Source organism: Lemur catta, chromosome 19 (genome assembly GCF_020740605.2).
Source record: "Lemur catta isolate mLemCat1 chromosome 19, mLemCat1.pri, whole genome shotgun sequence".
Classification (NCBI taxonomy): Eukaryota; Metazoa; Chordata; class Mammalia; order Primates; family Lemuridae; genus Lemur; species Lemur catta.
This window is the reverse complement of record NC_059146.1, coordinates 24,458,402-24,483,212: the sequence shown is the minus strand read 5'-3', so window position 1 is coordinate 24,483,212 and position 24,811 is coordinate 24,458,402. Positions and strand designations below refer to the sequence as shown.

At 48.7% G+C, this 24,811-nt stretch overlaps 1 protein-coding gene across 5 annotated transcripts in view; it reads right to left on the bottom strand.

Annotated features, from left to right (window-relative positions):
• Positions 1-24,811, bottom strand: part of LIG1 (DNA ligase 1) — a 38,901-nt gene that overhangs the window by 13,845 nt on the left and 245 nt on the right. Inside the window, exons 2-12 of one of the 5 annotated variants that reach the window (XM_045531282.1) lie at positions 19,560-19,702; positions 17,346-17,435; positions 16,364-16,502; positions 13,553-13,679; positions 10,767-10,877; positions 9,228-9,335; positions 8,220-8,336; positions 7,906-7,981; positions 4,383-4,463; positions 4,045-4,101; positions 1,334-1,506 (exon numbers count right to left, since the gene is read on the bottom strand). In XM_045531282.1, coding sequence (XP_045387238.1) covers positions 1,334-1,506; positions 4,045-4,101; positions 4,383-4,463; positions 7,906-7,981; positions 8,220-8,336; positions 9,228-9,335; positions 10,767-10,877; positions 13,553-13,679; positions 16,364-16,502; positions 17,346-17,435; positions 19,560-19,576 — 1,096 coding nt within the window. In that variant the 5' untranslated portion in view covers positions 19,577-19,702. Of the gene's footprint in view, positions 1-1,333; positions 1,507-4,044; positions 4,102-4,382; positions 4,464-7,905; positions 7,982-8,219; positions 8,337-9,227; positions 9,336-10,766; positions 10,878-13,552; positions 13,680-16,363; positions 16,503-17,345; positions 17,436-19,559; positions 19,703-24,811 lie in introns of those variants that run through there. The other 4 variants (XM_045531284.1, XM_045531285.1, XM_045531281.1 and 1 more) reach the window with 4 other exon arrangements.

The following is a 24,811-nucleotide window of genomic DNA, read 5'->3' as shown; positions in this document are numbered from 1 at the left end:
GTCACGTGCTAAGGACAGAAGCACAAAAGAGCAGAAAAGGCCCCGGCCACGATGGCATCACTGGGCAGGAAACCAACACTGGCAATTTCTTTAGTGAGAAAAACAGATCCTAGTTGCAGCCAGTGTACTTGGGCTTCCTGTCACTTGAAGCTCAGAGGGTTCTTAGCAGATAGCGTTTGCCCTGGGTCTGGTGTGATGTCCACGTTTAATAAATATATCTTGAGTGCACAGGCGAGAGCATTTTGAGTCTCCTCCCCTCTGGCGCCCATGACCCCATGACTCTCTCCTGGCCACCCCGTCGGTCTTTCTCAGTCCCTTTGTCTTCCTGTGAAACCCTGGAACCCCTCCTTCCTAAAATGTCAGTGTTCCCCATGCTTCAACCCCAAGGTGCCCCTCGTACCCTCCCTGTACATCCTCTCCTGGGCAGATGGAAACCCATCAGCGCTTAGGTCGTCCCTCCTGAGCTGACCACGCCCAAACCCCAGTCTCTGATCCAGATCTACTGAGCTCAGGCCCATATAGTCCCTACTTCTCGGATGGCCTTGGAGGGCCTGCAGGTTCAGGCCGCCCATGCCTGGTCCCAGGCTGGAATGATTAGCTCCCCCTGAAGTACCTGACCCCAGCCCCACCCCACCACCAGGGTCCCCACCGTCTGGCAGGTCCCTCCTGTGACCATCTCTCTCCACACCCGCCCTCTCCTGCTCCCTGCAGCCCTGCCTAGCCCTTCTCCCCTGGACCTTTGCCCTCAGCCTCCTCCCCAGCCTCCTAGCTTCCCATCCGTCCTCCACAAGGGCCAGAGCTGACCCTGCCCGCCGCCTGCTCTCGATCCTCCCGTGGCTGCTCGATGCCTCACAGCAAGCACCAGGCACTCCTGGGCCCTGGCAGGCGGCCGCCCACATCACCAGCCTCAAGCCTCCCCACCCTGCTCAGGCGGCTCGGTCGCTGCAGGCCCCTGCCCCTGTTTACCCCACTCCTCCCCCTCCAGCCCCCCCAGCTAAAGTCCTTTAGAGTCCTTAGGACCTCTGCCACCTCCCTAAGCCCCAGCCCTCATCCCAGCCCCCAAGTCCCACTGTCTTTACCTTCAGCGTCTTCCTCCTCCCCACGGCCCCATCTCAACACAGGCCTGGTCCTCCCTCACCTGAATCGCTGCCCCGCGTGCTCTCCCAACACCCCTGCAAGTCTGTCCCCGTCGGGTTCTCTTCCCTCCTGGCGTCTTCCCCTTCCTCGCTCCACCTTCAGCTCTCTCTCCACTGTCTCTGAGGTCCCCCCGACCTCTCAGCTTTCTGCGGCTCAGCGCCCCTCCCGCTGGTTCCTCCACCGCAGCCCCCCTTACCTGTGGCCTGGGCCACTGCCTTGAGAAGGACGCCGTCACCGACCCCGAGCTCCAGGCCCTGCTGGGGTGGCCCAAGGCTGTTGAGGCTGAGGTAGAGCACAGGGAGGAGGTCTGGGGGTGACAGGGCCACCACGGAGCGCAGCAAGTTGCTCAGTGTCTCCACCATCCGGAGCCTGGAGGAGGGGACAAGGGTGTGACCACTTGGTCCTTCATGGGCAAAATGTGATCTTTGTTGGGGGGGGGACACTAAAAGGAACTGGGAAAGGAGAAGAGGAAAGGGCTCAAGACTGTCCCCGGCGTGTGACCCGGAGCCACGGGCACGATCACAGACTGCTGCCGGGAGAGTAACTCAGTGTGACAGTAGCAATGATGACGACAGCGCTGATCATCCCAGAGAAGCAGGAGCTCAGGCATACGGAGCGTTTCCTAAGTGCAGGCACCAGTTTTAAGCAGTTTGTACCTTTTAACTAACCGAATCCTCACAGCCTCCCCCTCTGAGGTAGATATTATTATCGTTCCCATTTTACAGATGAAGAAATGGAGGCACAGAAAGATTCCATGACTCGCCCACGGTCACAGAGCTAGTAAGTACGAAGCTGAGATGCAAACCGAGCCCTTCTGCTTGAGGACCTGTGCTCCCCGGGCACCAAGCTGTGCTGCTTCTAAACATAAAATTGTATTTCTGTCTGTGCCAGCAAAACTGGAGAGTATGGGCTCGTCACTGGCAAACTTTGGGGCCTAATTGAAAAGAGAAGCTATGTTTTTCTTATAGAAGAAGTCTAAGCATTAGGCAAACTCCACAGTACCAAACGCCGTAGGCAAGATTCACCCCTGGACACTGCAGGGGTGGAATACCATCCCCTCAAGTCCACGTCCACGCAGGGCCTCAGAACGTGACCTTATTTGGAAATACTGTCTTTGCAGGTGTAATTAAGGATCGAGATGAGATCATGGTGAATTACTGGGCCCTAAATCCAATGAGCACCCTTATAAAATACAGAGAAGGACACACAGAGGGAGCCAGAAAAGGTGGATGTGGACACGAGGCAGAGATGGGAGCGTTGCGTCTACAAGCCAAGGCCTGCTGGCAACCGCCAGCAGCCGGGCACAGGCGTGCGTCAGCGTCTCCCTCAGAGCCTCAGAAGGAATCAAACCCGCTGACACCTGGATTTTTGGCCTCCTGAAGTGTGAGAGAATAAATCCCCATTGTTTCAAGCCACCAAGTTTGGGTAGTTTGTTTTAGCAGCCCTGGGACACTAAAACAGATACTAAAATTAGTGCGCAGAAGTTTGAGGAGACGTAGGATCCTTATAAAGTCTCAAAGTAAATCCCCAAATGGGAAAACTGTCAAATGCAAATGAAGCTGGTTTTGACAGTTGGCCTAGGCCAATGTGAGATGTAAGCCGGAAGGAAGCCGGCACCCTTTTAAGGGAATATGGGGGCTCTATGACACTTTTGCAATTTTTCTCTAAGTCTAAAATTATTTCAAAAAAGTTTCAAAGAAATAATAAAACCCTCTGATTCTGAATTACAGGGTTAGGACAGTCACCTGCAGTTCTCTTGAATTAGGTGATTTGGTGATGTCTGAGTTTCTCCTGAAACTAAACACTGTACCACGGATGGTACTGGTCAATTTCACAGTCCCCAAGGCAAACTTGAGATGTGTAATCTTTTTTTTTTTTTCTTTTTTTTGAGATGTGTAATCTTTACTCGTAAAGAAACCGAGGCTCAGAGGGGTCGGGCACAGAGCTGGGAAGCAGCAGAGCTAGACCCACTCTCAGACTGGCCTGTCCCCTGGGCAGGACCCTCACTTCGCTGCCACCCACAGGCTGGACTCTAAGCCCCTCAGCTCGGCAACTGAGGCCCTCCCCAGACCCTGCATGATGCCCATCCCCACCCAACACACACTGTGGGGCTTACACCCCAGAGGAAGTTTTTCAAATGATCAGAGACACATTTATAAAAACAAAGCATTGAGAACAGCCTAAAATGCTCTACTAATTTTGGGGAACTGAAAAACGACATGTGATATATGAAAATGAAGGAATACTACAGAGCAGTTAAAACAAGCTGGGATCCACTTAAACCAACATGGAAAGATGTAAAAATGGGTTGACAGTAAAAGTTTAAAGCTGAATGAGGTGGGCCCCACGATAATATTTATATAAACTAAATACACAGGGGTGAGTGCTGGGCTGGGGAGGACAAGCAGGGGCACAGGACTGGGGACAGAGAAGGGAGCTGGGTGTGGACCAGTGGTGCTAATATGCTGCCAAGAAGGACCAGGGTGGGCCTCACTGGGAGTGGGGGTCTCTAGAGGGGGGGAACCTCTGCAAGTGAGAAGGGGGTCATCGCTGTAACCAAGACCAACCTCCTTTCACTAACATGGAGATGCGGCAGCAAGACTGCAGTCATCCTCAATGACTTAAAATGATCACACATTTTCTGCAGTTCCAGCCATCCCAAGATGGAGCCTGTTTCCCTACCCCAGAGATCTGGGCTCAACCTTGTGTCTTGCTTTGACTAAGAGGATGACGCAGAAAGTCAAGAGGACTTGCAGCCACTCTCGTGACCTCTGTGGCCCACAACATTGTGCCTGAGAGTGTGGGGAAAGGCCAGGTTGGAAGGGTCAGGCAATAGGAGGCAGCATCGACTGCCATGCAAGGGACAGAGACGGAAGAGCCTCCACCCAGGCAGGCCTGATTAATTACCGAGCAGAAACCTCCTCGATCTTCTCAAATGTCCGGGCCACGGCCAGATAAGGGACCCTGGGAAGAAAAAGAGACACAAGAGCCATGTGTACAGCCTGCACTGTCCCCTGTCCATACCACTTCCCCACACCTCCCTGGGGACAGCCCTGCCAACACCCAAATGCACGAGAGCAACCCGGCTCACTGCCCAGAGCTGTCTCTCTGTCCCTTTCAATGCTGCTGTGTCCCCAGAACATGGGAGGGAGAGGCTTGACCGTTTCCTCCAACCAAGGCTCCGCTGAAAGCCCCCCACGGTAACAGAGGCTGGAGCAGGCAGGCTGGGGAGGGAGAAGCCTCACTTCTGGCCTGGTTTCCAGCAGGCATCTTCGACGGGATGGTAGTTGTTCTTGGCAGGATTGTAGCTGGTTGGGTCCAGGGGTCTGTGGAGGCGAAAGGGAGATAACTGGGTGGATTCCTGGGATCTCCCAGGGAGACGTCAGTCCTCCCACTATGATGTACCAGGCACTGTTCGGGGTCCAAGGTCGCAGACGTCAATGAAAACAATGTTTGCTAACGTGAAGCTTATGTTCCAGTGGGAGAGTCAGAAAAAAGAAAATAAACCAAAAAACCACATAAACAAATAAATAATTTTAGGTGCTAATAAAAAAGTTCCAGAAAACAAAATAAAGCCACACAGAGGCAGAGGACAGGACGGGAGGTGCTGTTTCAGGGGGTGCTCAGAGAAGGCCTGAGAGGAGACATCTGGGCAGAATGAGGAGACGGGGTGAGCACTTGAAAGGGGAGGGAAGGGGAGGTCCTGAAGGTGTGTCTACCTCCCGGAGGCAGCCATCAGAGACGGAGGACAAGCGACCATGTTAGAAATGGCACAAGAAAAATGGTCACAGTATCACTTGAAATACAAAACAGGACATAAAGCTTTATATATAGTTGGATACCAATTTTGTTAGAAAATATATTTAGAAATACGTAAATACAGATATGTACCCAGGAGGCACGAAGGGGCAATGGTAAGAGAGTGCTGCTTAGGAATCAAGGAGACACAGGTCCCAGGCCTGGCCCTACCCACACCTCCCTGTGTGACCTGGGGAAGCTGACCTAACCTCTCTGGGCTAATTGTTCCAATGTCTACAAAATGGTTAAAATATCCCCTTCCTCCACAGGATTACTGCAGAGATAAAGTTAACGTACCATTTAACCTCATTAATAAGGTCTCAACTTGGGGTGCAAAACTGTTGTTTAGAATCCCCCATTTTTATTAGGATAATTAAACTTTAATCATAGAATTTTAAAGATGAAGGGTTTTTTTGTGCTTATATGTTCCATTTTTGGAGGCATAAAATAAAATCAGAGATTTTGGACTCACTGCATTCTACTTTTTAACCCAGTATCCTTTCTGCTAAACAGCAAAAATTATGCCAAGCCCCACTTTTTGCCTTTTCTGTTAATTTCCTACTATTCTTAAAGTTGGTTGGCCTCAGGGCTCCGATGCTGGGCCTCTTCTCTTCCTTATTTACTGTCATTCCCCTGGTGATCACCTCCAGTCTCGACTTTAAATTCCATCCGTATGTGGATGATTCCTAACTCTTAACTCCAGCCTCAACTTCTACAATGAAATCCAGACTCGCATCCAACTGCACCCTTCATCTCTGCACGTGGATGTCTGACAGACGTCTCCAGCTTAACAAGGCAAAACTTCTGCCCTAAACCTGCTCTTCCCAGCCCGTCTTCCCTGCCTCAGTCCACAGCAACTCTGTCCTCCCCAGTGCTCAGGCCCAAACACTTGGTGACATCCCTGACTCCTCTCTTTAGTTCACAATCCTCATCTACCCGCTGCAAATCCTACCTGCTAAGACAGGATCCCAAATCCAGCACTTACTACCTCTACGATTTCTTGTCTAGATTATCACAATAAACTCTTCTCTGGTCTCTCTGCTTCCACCCTCAATACCATTTAGTCTATATTCTCACCACTGAGGCCAGAGAGATCCCATTGAAGTACAAATCAGATCATACCACCGACTTTTCACAACCCCTCTCAAATCAGACTTAAGAACCAAAGTCTTAACAAAGGCTTACACGGCCCTGCCGTATGCTGGCCCTGACACCTCTGACCTCGTCTCCTACTACTTCCCCCTTCGATTATTACCACAGGCATGCTCTCACCTCAGGGCCTTTGCACTTGCTGTTCCCTCAGCCTGGAACATTCTTCCCCCATGGCTCATTTCCTCATCTCTTTCAAGTCTTTTACTCAAACTTCCCCCTTCCCAGTGAGGCTTCCCTGGCCTCCCTATTGAAATTTGCAACCTCCCCCCTCCCCGTTCCTGGGCTGTTCCTGAGCTACTCTCCACTACTGCTCTTATCACCACGTGACACGTGACAGATTTTGCTCATTTATTCTTTATACCCTGTCTCCCCCGTTAGAAAACAAACTCGATAAAAGCATGATTTTTGTCTGATTTGTTCTCTGCTAGATCTCCAGCACTTAAAACCATTGCTTGACACACAATGAATCCTCAATAAATATTTATTGAGTAAAGGAATAAATCCATGATTGACTAATGAGAAAAAAATCCAAAAGTGCTCAATTAAATCCATTTGTTCGTCATACATTGCCTGCACTTGCTATGGGCCAGCCCCGGTGCCAGGAGCTGGGCAAGAGGAATCGGCCCAGTCCTGACTCTGTGGGAAGGAGCTTGCAGTCTGGTTGAGGAGGTGCTTTACCATTTGAGAGGACATGAAATAAAGTGTGATTCCAGTGCAGGGGACACACATCAGCTGTGATGGAGGAAGAGGCACCAGCCGTCCCCAAGCAGGTGGGTGCAACATGAGCAGGGGCTGGAGGGAAATATGCTGGGCAGAGTGGGCTGGGGACAGTGCTCTAGGCAGGGGCCAGCACACTCAGAAGCCGGGCGGAATGACAGGAAACGGTACTGACAGAGCAAGGAGGAGGCTGGTGCTGGCAGGAAGCTGTAATGCGGGGTGGGCAGGGCTAACTCATAGGGCCCCGAGGAGCCCAGTGTTCATCCTGAGGTGCTGGGAATCACAGATGGGTTTTGTGCAAGGCAGGGGTGGGGTCTGATCCCATCACTTTATACGATATTTATCTATCCACCCATCCATCCAGTCGTTCATTCAACCAATCTTCAGCGAAGCCTCCTGTGTACGTATCAGGTGTCATAAGAATCGGCCCAGACATTTCTTCAAGGAATTAACACAATTACGATGAGACAATTAATTGTTTAACAACCTATTCAGTGTGCCACAACCCCAATACGATGTGTGCATCATGAAGGCCAGGGCAGGGCAGCTCTATGTGGGTCGTCCCCATGGGCCACCCAGGGCTGTCCCAGAGAGGGGTTCAGTAAAGTTTAACGCAGAGCAGATGTGCCTGCCGGCTTTCAAAGCACACTCTGAATCTGGCGAGTTCAGCGTGACAGGAACAAACAGGTAAGAAATGAGGCCAGAGAGGTGGGCAGGGGCCAGTAGCCAAAGGGGCTTAGATTTTTTTCCTGGGGGCACTGGGGAGCCATTGGAGGGCAGTCAACTGTGGGGTGTCAGAGAGGTCCCCCAGGCCCTATTGGGGGTCAGACTGAGGAAGAAAGACTGGAGGCCGGGGGTCAGGAAAGTGGCTGGGGTGATGGGTCGGCAAATTCCGCCCCTGGACTATTTTTGCATTGTCTAGGAGCTAAGCGTGGTTATGCAACAGGGGCCAAATGTGGCCTACGAAGCCTAAAGTATTTCCTATCTGGTCCTTTACAGAAAATGGTTTGCCAAGCCCTGAAAGAGGAGGAAGCCTGAGCTGGGAATGCAGGGAAGGGAACACGCCCAGAAGACATTTTCCAGACCCAGATGTTGACTCACTCCTTGCTGTCCTCCTTCCCTGGAGTGCCTGGTCCCTCTTCTTTCACTTCTTTTTTGACTGCTGGCTTCCGGGGTGCTGGGAATAAACCAGGAAGTGGCGGGTCTTTTCTCCTTCTGATGGCCCCCACCCTTCCAGCCGTTCTCCACTCAGCACTGCCCTGACGCTTGGGGAGACAGGTGACAAGCCAGGAGAGAGGAGGTACACTTTCCAACCAGCAGGAAAGCCAGAAGGGATGTGCAGCGCTCTGGAGGGAAGCTCACCTACCTCCTGCCTGCACAACCCCGGGGAGATGAGGTGAGGAAGAGAAACTCACTGAAGAAGTTGCTGAGCGTCTTGGGGGCTCTGGGAGGAGGCTTAGTCTCGTCCTCCTGTGCTTCCTGCTGCACGGCCACCTCGGGCTCTGAACCGCTTTCCTTCGGCTTCTCTGCTTCTAAAGCGAGAGAGGTGAGACCATGATGCAAACTGTTTCGACCTCAAGTCTTTTTTTTTTTTTAACCTCATAGTCATTCTGACCCTGCAGATGGAAAATATAACCAACTCTGTCCTTTGCCTTTCTGCAGCATAAGTTTTGAGCTGAGATCTCAGGCCTGATGTTTACTACTCAGTGCTAAGTAACGAAATTCCAGCATTTGGCCTGAAATTGGAGACTTAGGAATAGTGGCAAAAAGAAATCTCACCATGATTAGAAGAAAATATTCCCGCTTCTGCAGATGCAGAAAATCAGATGCAACTCTACATACCTAAAATTGTCCCTGCAAGTGTTGTTTCCAACAGAGGGCTTTCATGGACCCCTGGACTGGAGGCCTGTGAGAATAGCTCAACCTCTAACACACTGTAACTCAACTTGGTTAATAAATTAGTGCTTAATAACTTAATTATTAATTTATAATCCCATACCTCAGCTTAGTTAATAAATTATTGCTCAATCAATAACATTTGAGTTCTGAAAGCTATGAATATTTGTTGGAGAATGATTGGCTGTTTCCTCTTTTCCCACATGCATGAGGGAAAATAATTTAAAAAACCAATAACAAAACCTATGATTCTCCTAGATTCCGTATTTAAGCAATACAATTGAGAATCTAAGCCTTGTTTAAATTAGCTGTCCTCCAAAGATATCTGACCTGGATGGGCACAGTGGTTTATGCCTGGAATCCTTGCACTTTGGGAGGCCGAGGTAGGAGGATCGCGTGAGGCCGGAAGTTCAAGACCAGCCTGGACAACATAGTGAGACCCCATCTCCCCCCCCCACACACACAAAAGATATCTGACCTCAATCAGGGAGATTGGGCTGGGGGCAGAAAGAGGATCAGAAACTCACTGGAGGTCTCTAGGGAACTGGGAGGTATTGTGGGCTGGTCCTCCTCTTCTGCTTCTTTCTTTGTTGCCTCTTCAGCCTTTGTCAGGCTTTCTTTCGGGCTCTCTGCTTCTGATGACAGACAGAAAAGTGATATGGTGAAAAACCACTTTGACCCCCAAGGACATTTCAACTCCAAAGACATTCTGGCCCGATTTGTTCTTTCTGGTACCAATCAAGTATGTCTGTAAAGTGATGAGAGGCATAAGACCCTGCTCCTGCTCAACTCTGAGCTGGGGGGGCCTCTGAGGGAATCCAAATCCCATGTTTGCCTGTGCGGCTGAGAAATAAATACAGTCAGTTTTTCCTTATAAACTATTCTTTTAGAATTATTCACTCCATAATAGAATTTGAAAGTGTTCGAAATGCATATGATAGCTTGCTATAGACAAAAATAAAACTTTTAAAAACTGACTGGAAAAAAAAAAACATACCTCTAAGGTAACAATAAAAACTGCAAAAACTAATTTGCCTTAGTAGAAAGAGGTCACTCCCTCATTGCTCCCACCCCCACATAACAATAGCTAAAACTGCGCAATTTACAATGACTGACTAAAAGTTGCCAACAGGAAATCAAATCTTGACCAAATTCAAATCTTCCCTGGGAAAATTGTGCCTAGTGAGGACTTTCTATTAAACAAATGAAAAACCTGACAGTGACAAAGGCTGTAACTGATATACCCTCACAGAGGCCCCAAACCATCAATGGATCAGAGCTCCCAAAATGCAGGGAGCTCACAGAGGCACTGCACGATGGTTTACACATTTTCAAAGGAAACCCAGTGACATCTGTTGGACACTGCATGAACTACCAGCTTGAGGTCTTTTAGTTTTCAGTATTAGATCAATTCCTCGCAATGATGTATCTCTGCAAAGCTGGGTATTCACTGGTTGCTTTTATAAAAATCAAGCACTGCGCAAAAATCAACGTGGAACAGGGAATGACGGTGGCATAGCTTGGGATGTTTTGCAACACTGAATGCACATCCCATTAGTAAGTAAGCGACTGGTTACTGAAGAACAAAATACAAATACTATTTTTTCTTTCAGTGTATGTGTATTACCTGATAGTTGTTTGGACATAACTACTTAATAAAAGGAACTTTTAAGGTATTGGCCTAGGGGTGCCATGAAAAATTTACTAAGACACTAAGCGTGCTATGAGCCAAGAAAGTTTGGGAACTTCTGCTTTATGGCAAAATTTACAAGAAAAAGAAATCATTTAGAGGAAAAATATTTTCCATTAAGTAAATATAAAAATGGAAGCTAAGAATGGGAAACTGTGTATGAAGTAATACTGAATTAAGATGGCAAAACAAATGTACCAAACAAATGCATTCCAAAATGCTTTCACAACAAAAGTGCCTGTGTTGGTCCGTGGAATTCCGACTGACGTGTCTGGAAGCCTAGACACAGGCACCGAATCAGCGGGGTCCAAACATCCTGGACCCTCGGGCCCTTGACCTCCCTGGTCCCCTCAGCGTACACAGACACAATTCTTACCTCCTGGTGCCTCACCTTCCTCCTCCTTCCTCTTCTTGGCTTCTCGGTCCTTGTCCTCACTCTGCTCTTCCAGGACATCCTGAATTGTCCGTTTCGGGAGCTGCTTCCGAGCTAGGAAAGCCAAGGGCTGGGTGTGGCTGACCTCGTGGCCTGTCTGCTCCCGCCCCGCCGAGCTCAGACCCACCGATGGCACCCCTACAGAGACTCTGAGCCCTGTCCCCTTCTCTGCCTGCCCACGGCCACTGCTCTAGCACAGGCCTCATTCTTCAAGCCCTGCAGCTTTCTGGCTGTGTGACCTTGGGCAGGTTACTTAATTTCTCTGTGCTTCACTTGCCCACGTCTGCAGAATGGGAATAATCCCAACATGTAAATAATGATGTAACGTGCTAGGCATGGTACCAGCTCCAGAAGGTGCTCTCAGTGCCCCTTTGCATCCCTGGGATCTTACTACAGTGGGTTCCAGACAGCTTTTCCAGAACCTCATAAGTCTGGAAGTGGCAGGGAATGAACTGGCCCTGGAAGGGGCTCTCAGCCAGTGACTGACAGGAGTTGGTACCATCACCCAGCTGCCTCACGCCTCGGGGTAATTCCGAGGCACATATTCATGCTGTTCTCTAGGGCACCCCACTGGGGTGGCCGATCTAATAACACATCCTGTGTTGGCTGCCTCCCCTCCCCTGAATCACTGTCTGTTCCCTGCATCTCCCAAGGGAACAACCTGCACTTGAATCCCTCTTTCAGAGCTTCAGAGCTTGCTTGTAAAGGACTCCAAACAGAGATGCTAACCCACGGTGAAGAGCTCACTGAAAGGCAGTTAACTATTCTCATCTAGGGCATTGCACCACCTCCTCCCTGGTCTTCTGGCCCCAGTGGCTTCACGTGGCCCCAGGGGGACCTTCAGCCAGGACTGACACTGTCCCTCCCTGCTCAAAACCATTCCACGACTCCACATTCTCCACTTTCTCCAGGATAAGGCCTTTTGATATCCACTGCCATCCTACCTAATCTCTCCGCCTGACCTTCTAACTCTTCCCATGCCACAGAGTCCACTTTCTTTTACAGTGTTGCTAAGCTAAATGGGTGGTGTTCCCAAACAACCCAACTGTGTACTCCTCCAGGCCCTGCACATGCTGTTCAGCAGCCCTTTAGGACACAGCTCAATGTCATTTCCTCTGAAAAGGATTCCCTGACACGCCCCCAGGGCCGACCTTAATGTCCAGCCTGAGCTCCCAGCACGACCTGAGCCACTCTGTTACTTCATCATGACCCCCTTCAAGCAGACCTGACCCTGTCACACCTCGCTCACAGCCCTACACCACGGCTTCCCAGCACCCCCAGGATGAAGCCTGGGCTTGTCAGCCGGGTGGCCAACGCCCTTAGGGATCCAGCCCCCAACTCTCCTCTCTAGCTCATCTCTCACCACGCACTATCCTCAAACTCTCCCTGCTCCCCAAAGCACATGTGATTCTCCAGAAACACTGAAGTGTGAGTCCCCAGACATGCCGTGCTGTTCCCACCTCAGGGCCTTTGCACATGGCATCCTTGTCTGCAACATCTTCTTCCACCTGCCGTTTCTCAACACAGCCCCACCCTAACCCATCTTGTAAGACTCCGCTCAGACGTCACCTCCTCTGGGCTGGCCGACTTCTGAGCTCCCAGAGCGCCCTGCGTTACCAACACCATCTGACAGAAAGATCTGGCAAGCCACGTAATCTTAAACTTTCTAGAAGCCACATTAATGAAGAGGAAAAAAACCCAGGTGAACTTAGTTTTAATAATATATTTTACTTAACTCAGTATATCCCAAACGGTATGGTTCCAACATGTTTTCAATATTGTTAATATTTTTTTCCCATGCTAAGTCTCCAAAATCTGACGAACTCACTGCATATCTCAATTCAGACACAAAATTTTCATCAGAAATACTTTATCTGTGTTTAGGTATCCCAAGTTGTTCCAAGTGGAAAGTCTTCACTAATTGAATCAAGTACCAGCTTTCGAATGCAGATTTAATTAAAATGGCATGACAGTGAAGATTCAGCCCCTGTCATAGTTGCCATGTTTCAAGGCTCAGCAGGCCACATCGGTTGTGCCGCTCACACCACCCTGCAGTACGTGTGGGTCTCTCCTCCGTCCTTCCCCAGTACCAAACCTTCCCAATCCCCTTGGGACAAAGATGCTGTTCCTCAGGCTGTTTTTCCAGAACCTTCTCACTTCTCAGCTCATTGTCCCCAACCCTGTGCTCTCTGTGCCAGCACACCAAACCATTCATGGTCCTCAAGGGCCTACTCAGCTCGTACTGTCTCCCTGCCTAGATCTCTCTTCCCTTCTTCTCTCCCTGTCGCCTTTTCTTTGTCCTTCAGGGCTCAGCTTGGTTAACCTCTCTTCTAGAAGTCTCCTTTGAGCCGAGACCCTGCCCTTGTGTTCCCACTGAGCTGTGTGGCCTCCACCACTGCACATAACAAGACTCACAATGACCAACATTTACGGGGTGCTGACTGTGGGCTGAGCCCAGTTCTGAGCAGTTTACAAGTGTCAACTTTTAACTCTCCTAACATTTCTGCGCGGTAGGTACTGTAATTATCATCTTTGTTTTATAGATAAAGCAGCCTAAGCTCAGAGAACGTAAGTCATTTACCCAAGATCACACAGCAGATGGATGGCAGAGCTGTGCTCTTATCCACAACCCCAAGATCAGAGCTGTTGTAAGGATGTCCACATGGTCCAGAAATAGGAGTGGGCAGGAAGACAGGCAGGTGAAAGGGCAGGAGCCCGTGTGTCCTTACCTGTGCGGCGCTTCAGGATCCCCGGTGGGGAGCTGCCCATGGGAGAGGGGTCAGAGAGGGAAAGGCTGTTCCCAGGAGATGGGGCAGGACTAGGAGGGGATACTTTCAGGCAGTCTGGGGCAGGTTTCTGGAAGAAAAAAGAAAGAGCAATTCTACAGTGGGGGTGGAGGGGGGGGAGGAAGGACTACATTTCCCAAACCTCTCTCTATGCCTACCCTCCTTTCTGGCCCCATGATTCCAGCCTCAACTCAGGCCTTGTCTTCTCTCACCTGGGCAATCACTCCACCCTCCAGCATAGTATGATGGTCCCAGATTCTCCCATCATAGACCCCAATAACAATTCTGCTTTCTAAAGTAACAGAATCTTTGATTGTTGGCCAGGCATATGCTGTCTCAAGAAAAGACTATACTTCCCAGCCTCCCTTGCAGCTAGGTATGGTCAGGGGCCTAAGGACTACATTTCCCAGCCTCCCTTGCAGCTAGGTATGGTCAGGGGGGGGGCCTAAGGACTACATTTCCCAGCCTCCCTTGCAGCTAGGTATGGTCAGGGGCCTAAGGACTACATTTCCCAGCCTCCCTTGCAGCTAGTGGTAATAAGCATCATTTTTACACAATGGGATGTAAGGGGAAATGATGTACATGTCTCTTGGTTCAAATAACATCCACTTAAAGTCAAGTGCCCTCCTCTTCCTGCTAGCTGAATATGGATATTCACTTGGACAAGGGCAACTAGGGATGAGAAGCAACAGTACAGAAGAGGCTTGGACCTCTGGCTCTGAGACTGCCACATGGATCCTGGACTTTGTGTGCTCATTAGAGAGGAAAATAAATTTCTTACCTAAGCCACTACTATTGTGTCTTGGTTTCAGCTACTGACTTAAGAACTGGCCCTGTGCCAGGTATTCAGTGACTACCTCTCAGCTCCAAGCCCATTGCTCTCCAATTTCCCTTGTGATGACAGGACCAGGACTCTGCAGACCTCTTTTTTGCTCTGGCCTCCAGCTGTGTCAGATAGTGCCAACACAGGGGCACTAGAGGGGACTGCATGACTGAAGGCACAGCAGGCTTTCCTGGGGCAACCGCTGGATTCAACCAATAATTTGTCCAACACTTGCAGGGCCTACTATGTGATGCCCCATCAGAGACACCAGCACCTCCTGCCCCAGGGCCCCCTTCCTCAAAGATCTGAGTCCCAGGCCCTCAGGGCACCTCCTCCAAGCTCAGGGACCCCAGCAGCCACCTGCCAGCATTCCTGCCACAGAGGTCTAAGTGTCAGCTCCACAGCCACAGGGGTGGTAGCTGCATCCTGCAGTTGCTACCTCCATGATGCCTCAGAGTTTGCTTTTTATCCCTTCAGTTACCTAGTTAACAATTGCATGCTCAGTTGACAATTCTTTACATTGAATTCCCTGTTTAAATCACTGGTGTGGTTTCTGTCCATTCAGACCTTGATGGATACAAGTCTCACAGGGATATTTCAAACACTGCCAGGACCAAGCTATCTCTATCTCACTTTGGCTCACACTTCCACAGCTCCCTAGCAGCTCCAAGGCAAAGTCCAAGCTCCTAAATGCATCCATGTCCTAATCCTTGGAATCAGCAAATGGCAATCAAGGTTGTTAATCAGCTTGACCTTGAGATAGGGTGATCAGCCTGGGTTATCCAGGTGGGTCCAATGTAGTCACAGGGTCCTTAAAAGTGGAAGAGGAACGCAGGAAAAGAGAGTCAGATTGAGATGCGACCACCGAAGAAAGGCACAGAAAGAGGCAATGCTGCTAGCTTTGAAAATGGAGAAAAGCAGGCCTCTAGAAGCTGGAAAAGGGAAGGCAATAGATCCTCCTCTGGAGCCCCCAGAAAGGAATGCAGCCCTGCTGACTCCTTGATTTTAGTCCCGTAACACCCATTTCTGACTCTCGACCCCCAGAACTGTAAGATAATAAACTTACATTATTTTAAGCCATTATGTTTGTGGTAAATTGTTACAGCAGCAAAATGGGAAACTAATACAGATAGTCAGGAAGTTTTACCAAGAAGGTGATATCTGAGCAAAGCCTGGAAGAAAGTGAGGGATTGAGCCACATGTGTACCTGGGAAAGAGAGTTTCAGGCAGGGAAAAGAGCAAGTGACCCAGAGGTAGAGCCCACCTGGCAAGCGTGAGAAGTGGGATAGATGGAGTGAGCTGAGGAAGACGTGTCGATGAGGTTGAATATTGCCAGGCAGGGGGAGACAGGCAGATCATGAGGGGCCTGGTGTGTCTGCACAAGGACTGGCTTGGCCTAAGGTGGTCACATCAGAGCTTCCCGCAGGGAGTGACAGGACCTCACCAGTGACAGACTGAGAAGGGCTGCACTTTGGACATTACCCACAGAGCAATGAACAAGCATTAAATGACTTTTAAACGGGGGAAGGAAGCGATCCAACATACTTGGAGAGGATGAAAAGCTCCCTGGGCACGGGAGAGACTGGATATATTTCTGAGCCCTTATTTTAAATCAGGCATCATTCTCAGATCTGTACGGGAAACGACTCATTTCACCTTCCCAGCTACCCCATGAGGAAGGTGTTACCAGGAGCTGCGTGTTACAGGTCAGGCAACCGAGGCATAGGGAAGTCAAGGAGACTGCTCAAGGTCCCAGGGCAGGGGCAGAGTTAGGACCAGGTCGTCCGTTCCCCCAGGCACAGCCACTAAACTCATCCACCTCCTGGGGAATGTCTCCATAATTCTCCTGAGCAGCTGCTGCACTCAGTTCCAAAGGCCAACGGCAATTATGGTTTCTTCTGATAAAAATGGGCAGGCTAATGCGGACCTACCTTTCCTTTGGGAGGAGTCAGGGCTTCATCGTCGTCCTCCTCCCCTTCGCTGCCCAAGACCCGGGTCGCCTTCCTCCCCGGCCTCTTCACTGGAGAGTCGTTATCGGGCACCACTCCGTTCCACTCCTTCAGTGCCGTTCTGCACAGCGGGAAGGTGGGGTGGGTGGGTATCACAGCAGGCAGAGTGGGGGCACTGCCCCCAAACACTCCAGCTTCTTTACTACATTTCCTTCCCTTCCTTTCCTTTCAATGTATTCAATGAACATTTCCTAGAAGCCTCCTTGGCAAATACTCTATCGTCCATCCATTCATCCGTCTATTACTCCATCACATCTCCAGAGGCCCCCCCAGTGCCCACCCTGTGACGGGTGATGCTGAGGAGCAAATGGAGTCCCTACCTAGGGCAGAGACCGGCCTCCAACATTCATTTGGAGACTTTCTTTTAGTCATACAAGCTCCTGAGTTTTAGCAAGGTACATGGTCACCCAGCTAGAGACTATGCTTGCCAGCCTCCCTTGCAGCTACACATGGCCACGTGATGAGTTCTGAGCAATAGCATGTAAGTGGCATGATGGACACATGCAACTTGCTCCTGACGACTAGCGTCCATGTCCTCTTACCCCTGGACCTCAGACTCGCTTTGGCAATGAGGATGAGGAAATCTGGGTCTGGGACAACCTAGTGGTACAGAGTCACCTACCTGCCCTAAATTGCCTGAACAACTCAGAGTCTTACAAGTGAGAAAACGGCAACTTTCATTTTAACTAAGTCACTGCGACTTTGTTTACTGTTAAAGCAGCTCAATTACTTTCCTGACACTGGCTCTGAGGACCTCCCAGTCTGGCGAGGGACACAGACACAGCCTATCAAAAAATTTCTTTTGGGGCCCGAGACATTTGGAATTAAGTTTTTAACACTTGCAACCAAGAGAATTCTGACTGCTAAAGGAAACAATTCACCACGTCCCGACCCCATTGCATACTTTGGAGGGGGCTCCGTCTCTCTGCTGCTGTTGGATGCCTCCTTCTCGGGCTTCTTCGCTTTACCCTCTTTCTTGGGGTGGAAAAATGACCTAGAGGAGCACAAGAGGGGAAAAAACGGAATAAGAACAGCACCAATCCCCCGCCTATCCATGCCGCACCCTACAGCTTCCAACACCCTTTCCCATCCCAGCACATAACAGAGGATTTCAAACAACCCCTTGACTGACAAGGAAACTGAGGCTCAGACAGAGGAGGCAACACTCTACTTATTTTTCTGTCTTGACTCATCTGAGAGATACAACACACCCCAATTTTCATCCAACAAATATTAACTGAGCACTTATTATGCACCAGGGCCTTTCCTGGGCCTGAGGGATTTGACAATGACCCAGACACATAAAGTCCCTGACCTCAAGAAGCTAACCTTCTGGGGGGGGAAGCAAATATTAAATAAATAACTAAACATAAAATTTCAGAGCAAAGTGCTCTGAAAAATATAAATAAAGCAAGGTACCTTCTAATTAATTCGCGATCACCTGGACTGAGGAGCTTGCTTGCAAAGGAGAAAGTACTGAGAGGGAAAAATAGGAACTTTACAGTGAAGAGGCCTGGCTACCACTCCCTAACCAAGTGATGAAGGTTCGCTGTGCGTGACGTCACAGGGATGTTATGCACCCCTGACACGAGGCAGTATCTTTCAGTGGCATCTTTCCAAAAGCCCATAACCCTAGCCTAATTATGATAATACTGCACACTGAAATAGGGGGATATTCTACAGGGTATCTGGTCAGTATTCCTCAACACTGACAAGATCATAAAAAACAAGGGAAGCCTGAGAAACTGTCACTCAGAGGACATGGAGATCTGACAACTAAATGTAACATAGTACCCTGAAATCGATCCTGGAACAGAAAAGGACATTAATTAAAAAAAATAAATAAAATAAACTGGTCAAATCTGAACAATAAAGTGTAGAGTTTAATTAACAGTAATATACCGATGTTGGTTCCTTAGTTGTTAGAAATGGACTGTAGTAATGTATGATGTCAACAATGGAAACTGGGTGAAGGGTATACAGGAACTCTGTACCATCTTTACAACTTTTCTGTATATTTAAAATTATTCCAAAATAAAAAGTTTACTTAATCTTTAAAAACACGGAAAAAGAAAATAAAGCAAAGCAAGCAGACAGAAAGCAATCTAAGGTGCTATCAGCCCTAGATAGACCATCCCCAGATTTCTCATGATATGAGAAAAATGTAACACAGGATTGGCATAAACCACCATTTCCCAATCTTCTGTGATGGATGTCTAGGTCTAGGTCTGTCTACCATCCATTCCCCAATTCCCTCGCTCTGGTAACAGCCCCCCAAATTTTCCTCCTGGGATGCCTTTTACCCCGAATTCTCTCAGTACACAAGATTTGAGTGGGCTTGCCCTTTTACTCATAACCGGGGGTGGACATACGACCCAGGCTGGCCAATCAGAGCTCTGCATCCCTGTGGCTGCAGTGGCTGGTTCAGGAGAAGTTATGTGACCTAAGATGGGCCAGTGCAACTTGACATTGATATTGTTGAGACAGCTGGGAGGGAGACACCCTCTTTCCACTGGGATCAATCTCCCTGAGAGACAACAACATAGAGGCAAGCTGAGCTGAACAATGGAGAGAAACAGATTCCCAGTGACAAAGTTTTGGCAACTGGATCCAAACAAGCCCGAGGCTATTTACTTCAGAAGGTTTCAACCACATAAGCCAAGAAATTCCCTTTCTTTTTACCCCGTGAAGCCAGCTTGTGTTAGCATGAGGTTTCTCAACCTAGACCCTACTGGTTCTTTAAGCTGAATCATTCTTTGTTGTGGGGGGCTGTCCTGAGCCCTGAAGGATGTTTAGCAGCATGTCTGGCCTTTATCCACTAGACGCCAATGGCAAACCTCCATTTCCCTAAGTTGTGACAACAAAAAATGTCTCCACACATTGCCTGATGCTCCCTGGGGAGCAAAATTGCTGCTGATTGAGAATCACTGGGTTAGGGTTTCTGTCCCTTGCAATTAAAAAGTTACCTTCAATACACTAATGTCTTCCATATTCCACTCTGCATTTTCCATACTACTCAACTCCTGGAAATTGCAACTCGAAGTCTAACTTGTGTTATTTTTTTTTTTAAGGCACAGATTTAGAGAAGTAAGGACTGGGGGTATGGCAGGGCCCTTACATGATACTTCGCTGCATGCTGGCGTCAGAATTCTCTCTTCCTGTCCAATTCTTCTCTTCTCTTGTCAGCTGTTCTTGAAACAGAAATCCCAATAGTTGGTGTGGATACTGGTTGTGCAGAGATCCAAACACAGAAAACCCCTTCTTTCACAAAGGAAAAAAAAGAAACAGAAAAAAGAACAAAATCAGAAACGTGACTCTTCAAGAAGAAACTCCTGTTCTTATTAACCAAAATAATTTGCTAGTGAGATTAACCAGTGAAGGATAAAAGTCCCAGATCAGAGAAACAGAAAAGATGCCTCCTGTACCACACGGAGCCTGCTTTTCATAGAGGGCCTGAAGAGTTTATTCAGTTTAGGGAAAGTTAAAGTTAGCGAAAAATTGTTTTAAGGTGATCATATGATGTCCTAAAATGACCACAAAACATGGCAGTTCATAAAATTGTACCCACTGGTCTACATAAAATCAGCTGTTGAACAATTTCTAAGGTATGTTGTTAATGGAAACAGAGGGCAGAACACCATGGAGAGCATGCCACTATACCGTGTACGAAAGAAAGAATATAAATGTATCTGCTTGCCTATGCACAGAACATCTCTGCTGGGAAACAAAAACTGGTGATGCCGCATCTCGGGAGGGACAGACACTGGAGACCTTTTAGCAAGCACCCTTTTGTGTTCAGAGCCATCTGAATACGTTATACCTTCAAAATATAATTTTTTAATTAAGTGTATTTAAAAAAATAAATCTATTACTTAATGAAATCAGTAATAGTCACTAGGGTTTCTACAGTTCAGAGTAACCCTAAAGGAAGGGTTCTCAATCTGGGGTCCACAGAACATACCCACCACCCCCCAGGAGTCCAACAGAATTCAAGAAAGTTGATGGGAAAGAAATTACAACTTTATTTTTGCAAACATCTAACTGGAATCGAGCCTTTCCTTCTATTATAAATACAGATATTAAAACAAAGAAGTATTAGCAGGACCTCTGAGTGGATTGCTGGAATCTTTTTTGGCCCATGGGGGTCCCTCTAGTTTTCCATAATTGGTGCTCTCTGACCCGCACCCTACGGGCCTGAGTCTGCACTCTTCTCCCACAGCCTCGGCCAACACAGCCCTGGCACCGGGAGCACAGACTCAATCTTGGAATCAGAAAACTCCAAAGAAGATTCCTCAGGGCCATTTGGGGAGCAGGCAGTAAGCCAGGCTTTTCCACCAAACAGCTCACAAGGAAGGTGGGTTAGGGACTTAGCCACCAAAATCCTGAGGGGATAGGAGAGAAGGGAGTAACAACGGCTATGGTCACTATTATTTGAGTGCTTCCCCCGCTAGGTACTTTACATTCTCAGTTTTACTGAATCTCACAACAACCCTGTTACAGATAGGGAAACTGAGGCCCAGAGAGGTTAAACGGACATGCCCCAGGTCTAGTAAGTTCCACCCCAGATCTTCTGCCTGCACCGCCCCCTCCCACCCAGCCCCAGCTTACCTCTTAACCGCTGGACTAAGCTGTGAGGGAAGGAGGAAGACACAGGCATTTACTAGGAAGCCAAAGTGAAGTCTGACAAGCTGATCACATTCCCAAACATCCTCAGGCCAGCCCTTAGAGAGGTGAGGTCATCCCCACTTCGTAGAAGAAGGTATCAAGGACAGAGGGACACAGCTGGGGCCTAACCTAGGCTTCAAACACAGGCGTGGCTGGCTCCAAAGCCCATGCTCCTCTTTACCGTGGAACTCAGGGTTTTCAAGGTTGGCCTCTAACTCTCCCTACTGCTAGGTTGAGGGAGGTGGGGACAAGCTGGTCAGTGTCTCTGCAGAGACACCTGGCATCTCTATGACAATGGCATCCCCACTTCTGTGAACTACACCCACGGAGACACTCACATGTGGGCCAAGTGATGTAAGTACAGCACTATTTGTAATGAGAAAAGACTGGAAACTGGTGGAATGTCCACCCACAGGGAACTGGTTCCCTAAATACTGGTACAACCATATGGTGGAATATTGTGCAGGGTTAAAATTGAATGAATGAGAGCTAAAGGGTCTGGGGGTTTCTTTCTGGGGTGACGAAAATGTTCTAAAATTGATTGTGGTGATGACTGCACAACTTGGAATATGCTAAAAAATCACTGAATTGTACACTTTAAATGGGCAAATTGTATGGTATTTGAATTATATCTCAATAAAGCTGTTACTGAAATAGACAAATGATAAAAGGAAAAATATCAAATGAGGATGAAATACTACACAATGATAAAAAGAAATGAAGTACTGATACAGCAATAACTTGGCTGATTCTCAAGGGTATTTTGCTTAGTGGAAAAAAGGGTAGCATGCTATGTGACTCCATTTATACAACATTCTCCAAATAACAAAACTAGAGATAGAGAACAGAGTCATAGCTGTCAGGGGTTGGGGAGGGCTGACGACAAAGGGGAAGCACAAGGAGTTCCTTTGTGGAGAGGGAACTGTTCTACATCTCAACTGTGATAGAGGTTCCATAAATCTACACAAGGGATCAAAGTGCATAGACACAGACACACACACACACACAGGAGCACGTGTGAAAGCTGCTGAAAACTGAACAAGGTCTGTAGTCTAGTTAACAGAATTGTACTGATGCCAATTTCCTGGTTTTGATATTGGACTACAGGTTATCCAAGATGTCCCCATTGGGAGAAGCTGGATGTACTATTTCTACAACTTCCTTGAATCTATAATTATTTCAAAATAAAAACAACAACAAAATGACAGAATGAAGGCACTCTATGCGAATACTATATACAAATGTGAAAAGAAGTCCCAGATACACTAGGTAAAATATTAAATAATAAAGAAGACAGAACAGTGTGTATGATATTCTACCAGTGTTGTAAGACAAGGGAAAATAACAACACATATACAGTTGACCCTGGAACAACACTGGTTTGAACTTTTGAGGGTCCACTTATAGGTGGACTTTATTCCGTCTCTGCCACCCCTGAGGCAGCAAGATTAACCCATTCCTCTCTCCCTTCCTTAACATAAAGATGATGGGATAAAGACCTTGATGATGATACATTTCCACTAGCTATGTTGCCCAGGCTGGTCTGGAACTCCTGGCCTCAAGCAATCTTCCCACCTCAGCCTCCCAAAATGCTGAGATTACAAGCATAAGCCACCATCCCCGGTCCTCTCACATGACAAAAACCTTGGAGTACCTGTTAACGCATTGCTTTCTCTCACACCCTAAACCATCTACTCCAAGCTCCATTGGCTCTACCTCTAAACAACAACCCACAGTCAACCACCTCTCATCGCTCCACTGCTACAGCTCAGGCCCTGCCGCCACCATCCCATCACACTAAGAATAAGCTCCGAAGTCCTCACAAGGCTGTAAACAGTCTGAATCCCTCTCCCTTCCCCCAACTCACCAGCTTCATTTCCTCAATCCTTTCACTGCACCCAAGCTGGCTGCCAGGCTGCTCCTCAAACTCACCAACCAGCTCCCACCCCGGAGACCCAGCCATGTCCACATACTTCCTACCTTCAGGGAGCTCTCTCCTCACACACTGCCTCCTCGAGCGGACTTCCTGACACTCTGGCTAAGGCAGCCCCTCCCCTTATCACAGCATTCCGCATAGCCTGACACTATAAATGAGAATTTGTCTCGCCTTCCAGAGCAGCACTGTCCAGCAGGACTTTGAGATAATACACGTGTTCTATATCTGCGCTGCCCAATATGGTAGCCCTAGCCACACAGGGCTTCAGAGCACTGGAAACACTAGAGAGACTGAGGAGCTGAGTTTTTTGTTTCTAACTAATTTAAACTCAAAGAGCTACACATGGTTAGTGGCTACTGCACTGAGCAGACCAGGGCTAGAATGTAAGTTCCACGAAGGTATAGATCTTGTCTGTTTTGTTCAGTGATACATCCACAGGACCTAAAACTGTGCCTGGTATTGAATGCACTGGCCAACATACTTATCTTTGATTACTAAAACTTGGGGTAACAAAAACATCATTATTTAAGAATTCAGGGTTCATAAGCAGGACCTTTGAAAAGTTGGAGGCCATGGTGAAGAGGAAGGATATAAAGGGGTCTTTGAACAATTTTCGGATGACAGGCCAGAAGCCTCAAGCCAAGCCACACCCCACCCTTGTCAAATATTTCACACCTTTCCCTAAATATGCTACTCTCCCGTCCTCTGAGACTTAAAACAGCTCAGCATCCTTCTAAAGACAATCGAGGAAGCTGAGATAGGAGAGGGAGAGTGCCCTGCCCAGCGCTATACAGCCAGTCAATGATGGATACCAGAAACAGAGGAGCTCAGTTGAGAACTACCTAGGATTCATGTTTAGAACATACCCAGCAAACTCCCAGAACTACTAGAATACAAATTCTGGGAATGGTGGGGGAAATCAGCAAGCTAGCAGGCTCAAAGATCCGAAAACAAAATGAAGTTAAGGCGTCTTTCCTTCATGCCTCCTTCTTAGGCTGCCGAATAGGCAAGTCTAAGATTGAAATGTGCTGAAAATAGGGATGGAGGCCAAGCAGCGATGCCTTTAATGCCACTTTCTGCTGTCTCCTCTCCCGGATTCCGCTTGGCTTTCAGATCCCAGGTCTCTTCTCTTCTCAGCAGCAAGTGCCCTCCCACGGACCCTCCATGCTTCCCTCTCGCCTAAGAAAGTCAACATCCTTCGCTCTTCTCTCCCCAAGGTCCTGTGCCTCTCCGATCCACACTCAGCGGGCAAAACCAAGCCCGGACCCTTCCCTAAACTCTCCTCTCCTCGGCCCCACCTCCTCGCAGGCCTGGGCTCCATTTTTGCTGTCTAGCCCGCCCTTGCCTCGGCTCCGCTCCTTTGTCACACATACACAAGGCCAGACTTCTCCCTATCCAGAAGGTTATCGATCCTTCACGAGGCCTTTACCTAGACCTGGATCTTACCACTGCACTGACCTCTCCCTGACCCCACCTTCGTCCAGCTGGGCCCACCCCTTACAGGTGACATTGCCCACTATTAACCTTCCCCTTAGCCCCATCCCTTCTAGTGGCCCCGCCCACCAACAAACTTTCCCTGGCCCCGCCCCTCGGCGCTCTCTGGCCCCTCCCCCTTCCACGCGGCCCCCGCCCCTCCAGGCCTTTCCTCAGACCCTGTCGCGTCCGCCTCCTTCCCTCGTCTCCTTGGCCCCTCTCCCTCCGGCAGACGCCGCTCTGCCCTCTGTACGGCAGCCCTGAGCCCGCGTTCTCCCCTTCCTACCGCGCACTGG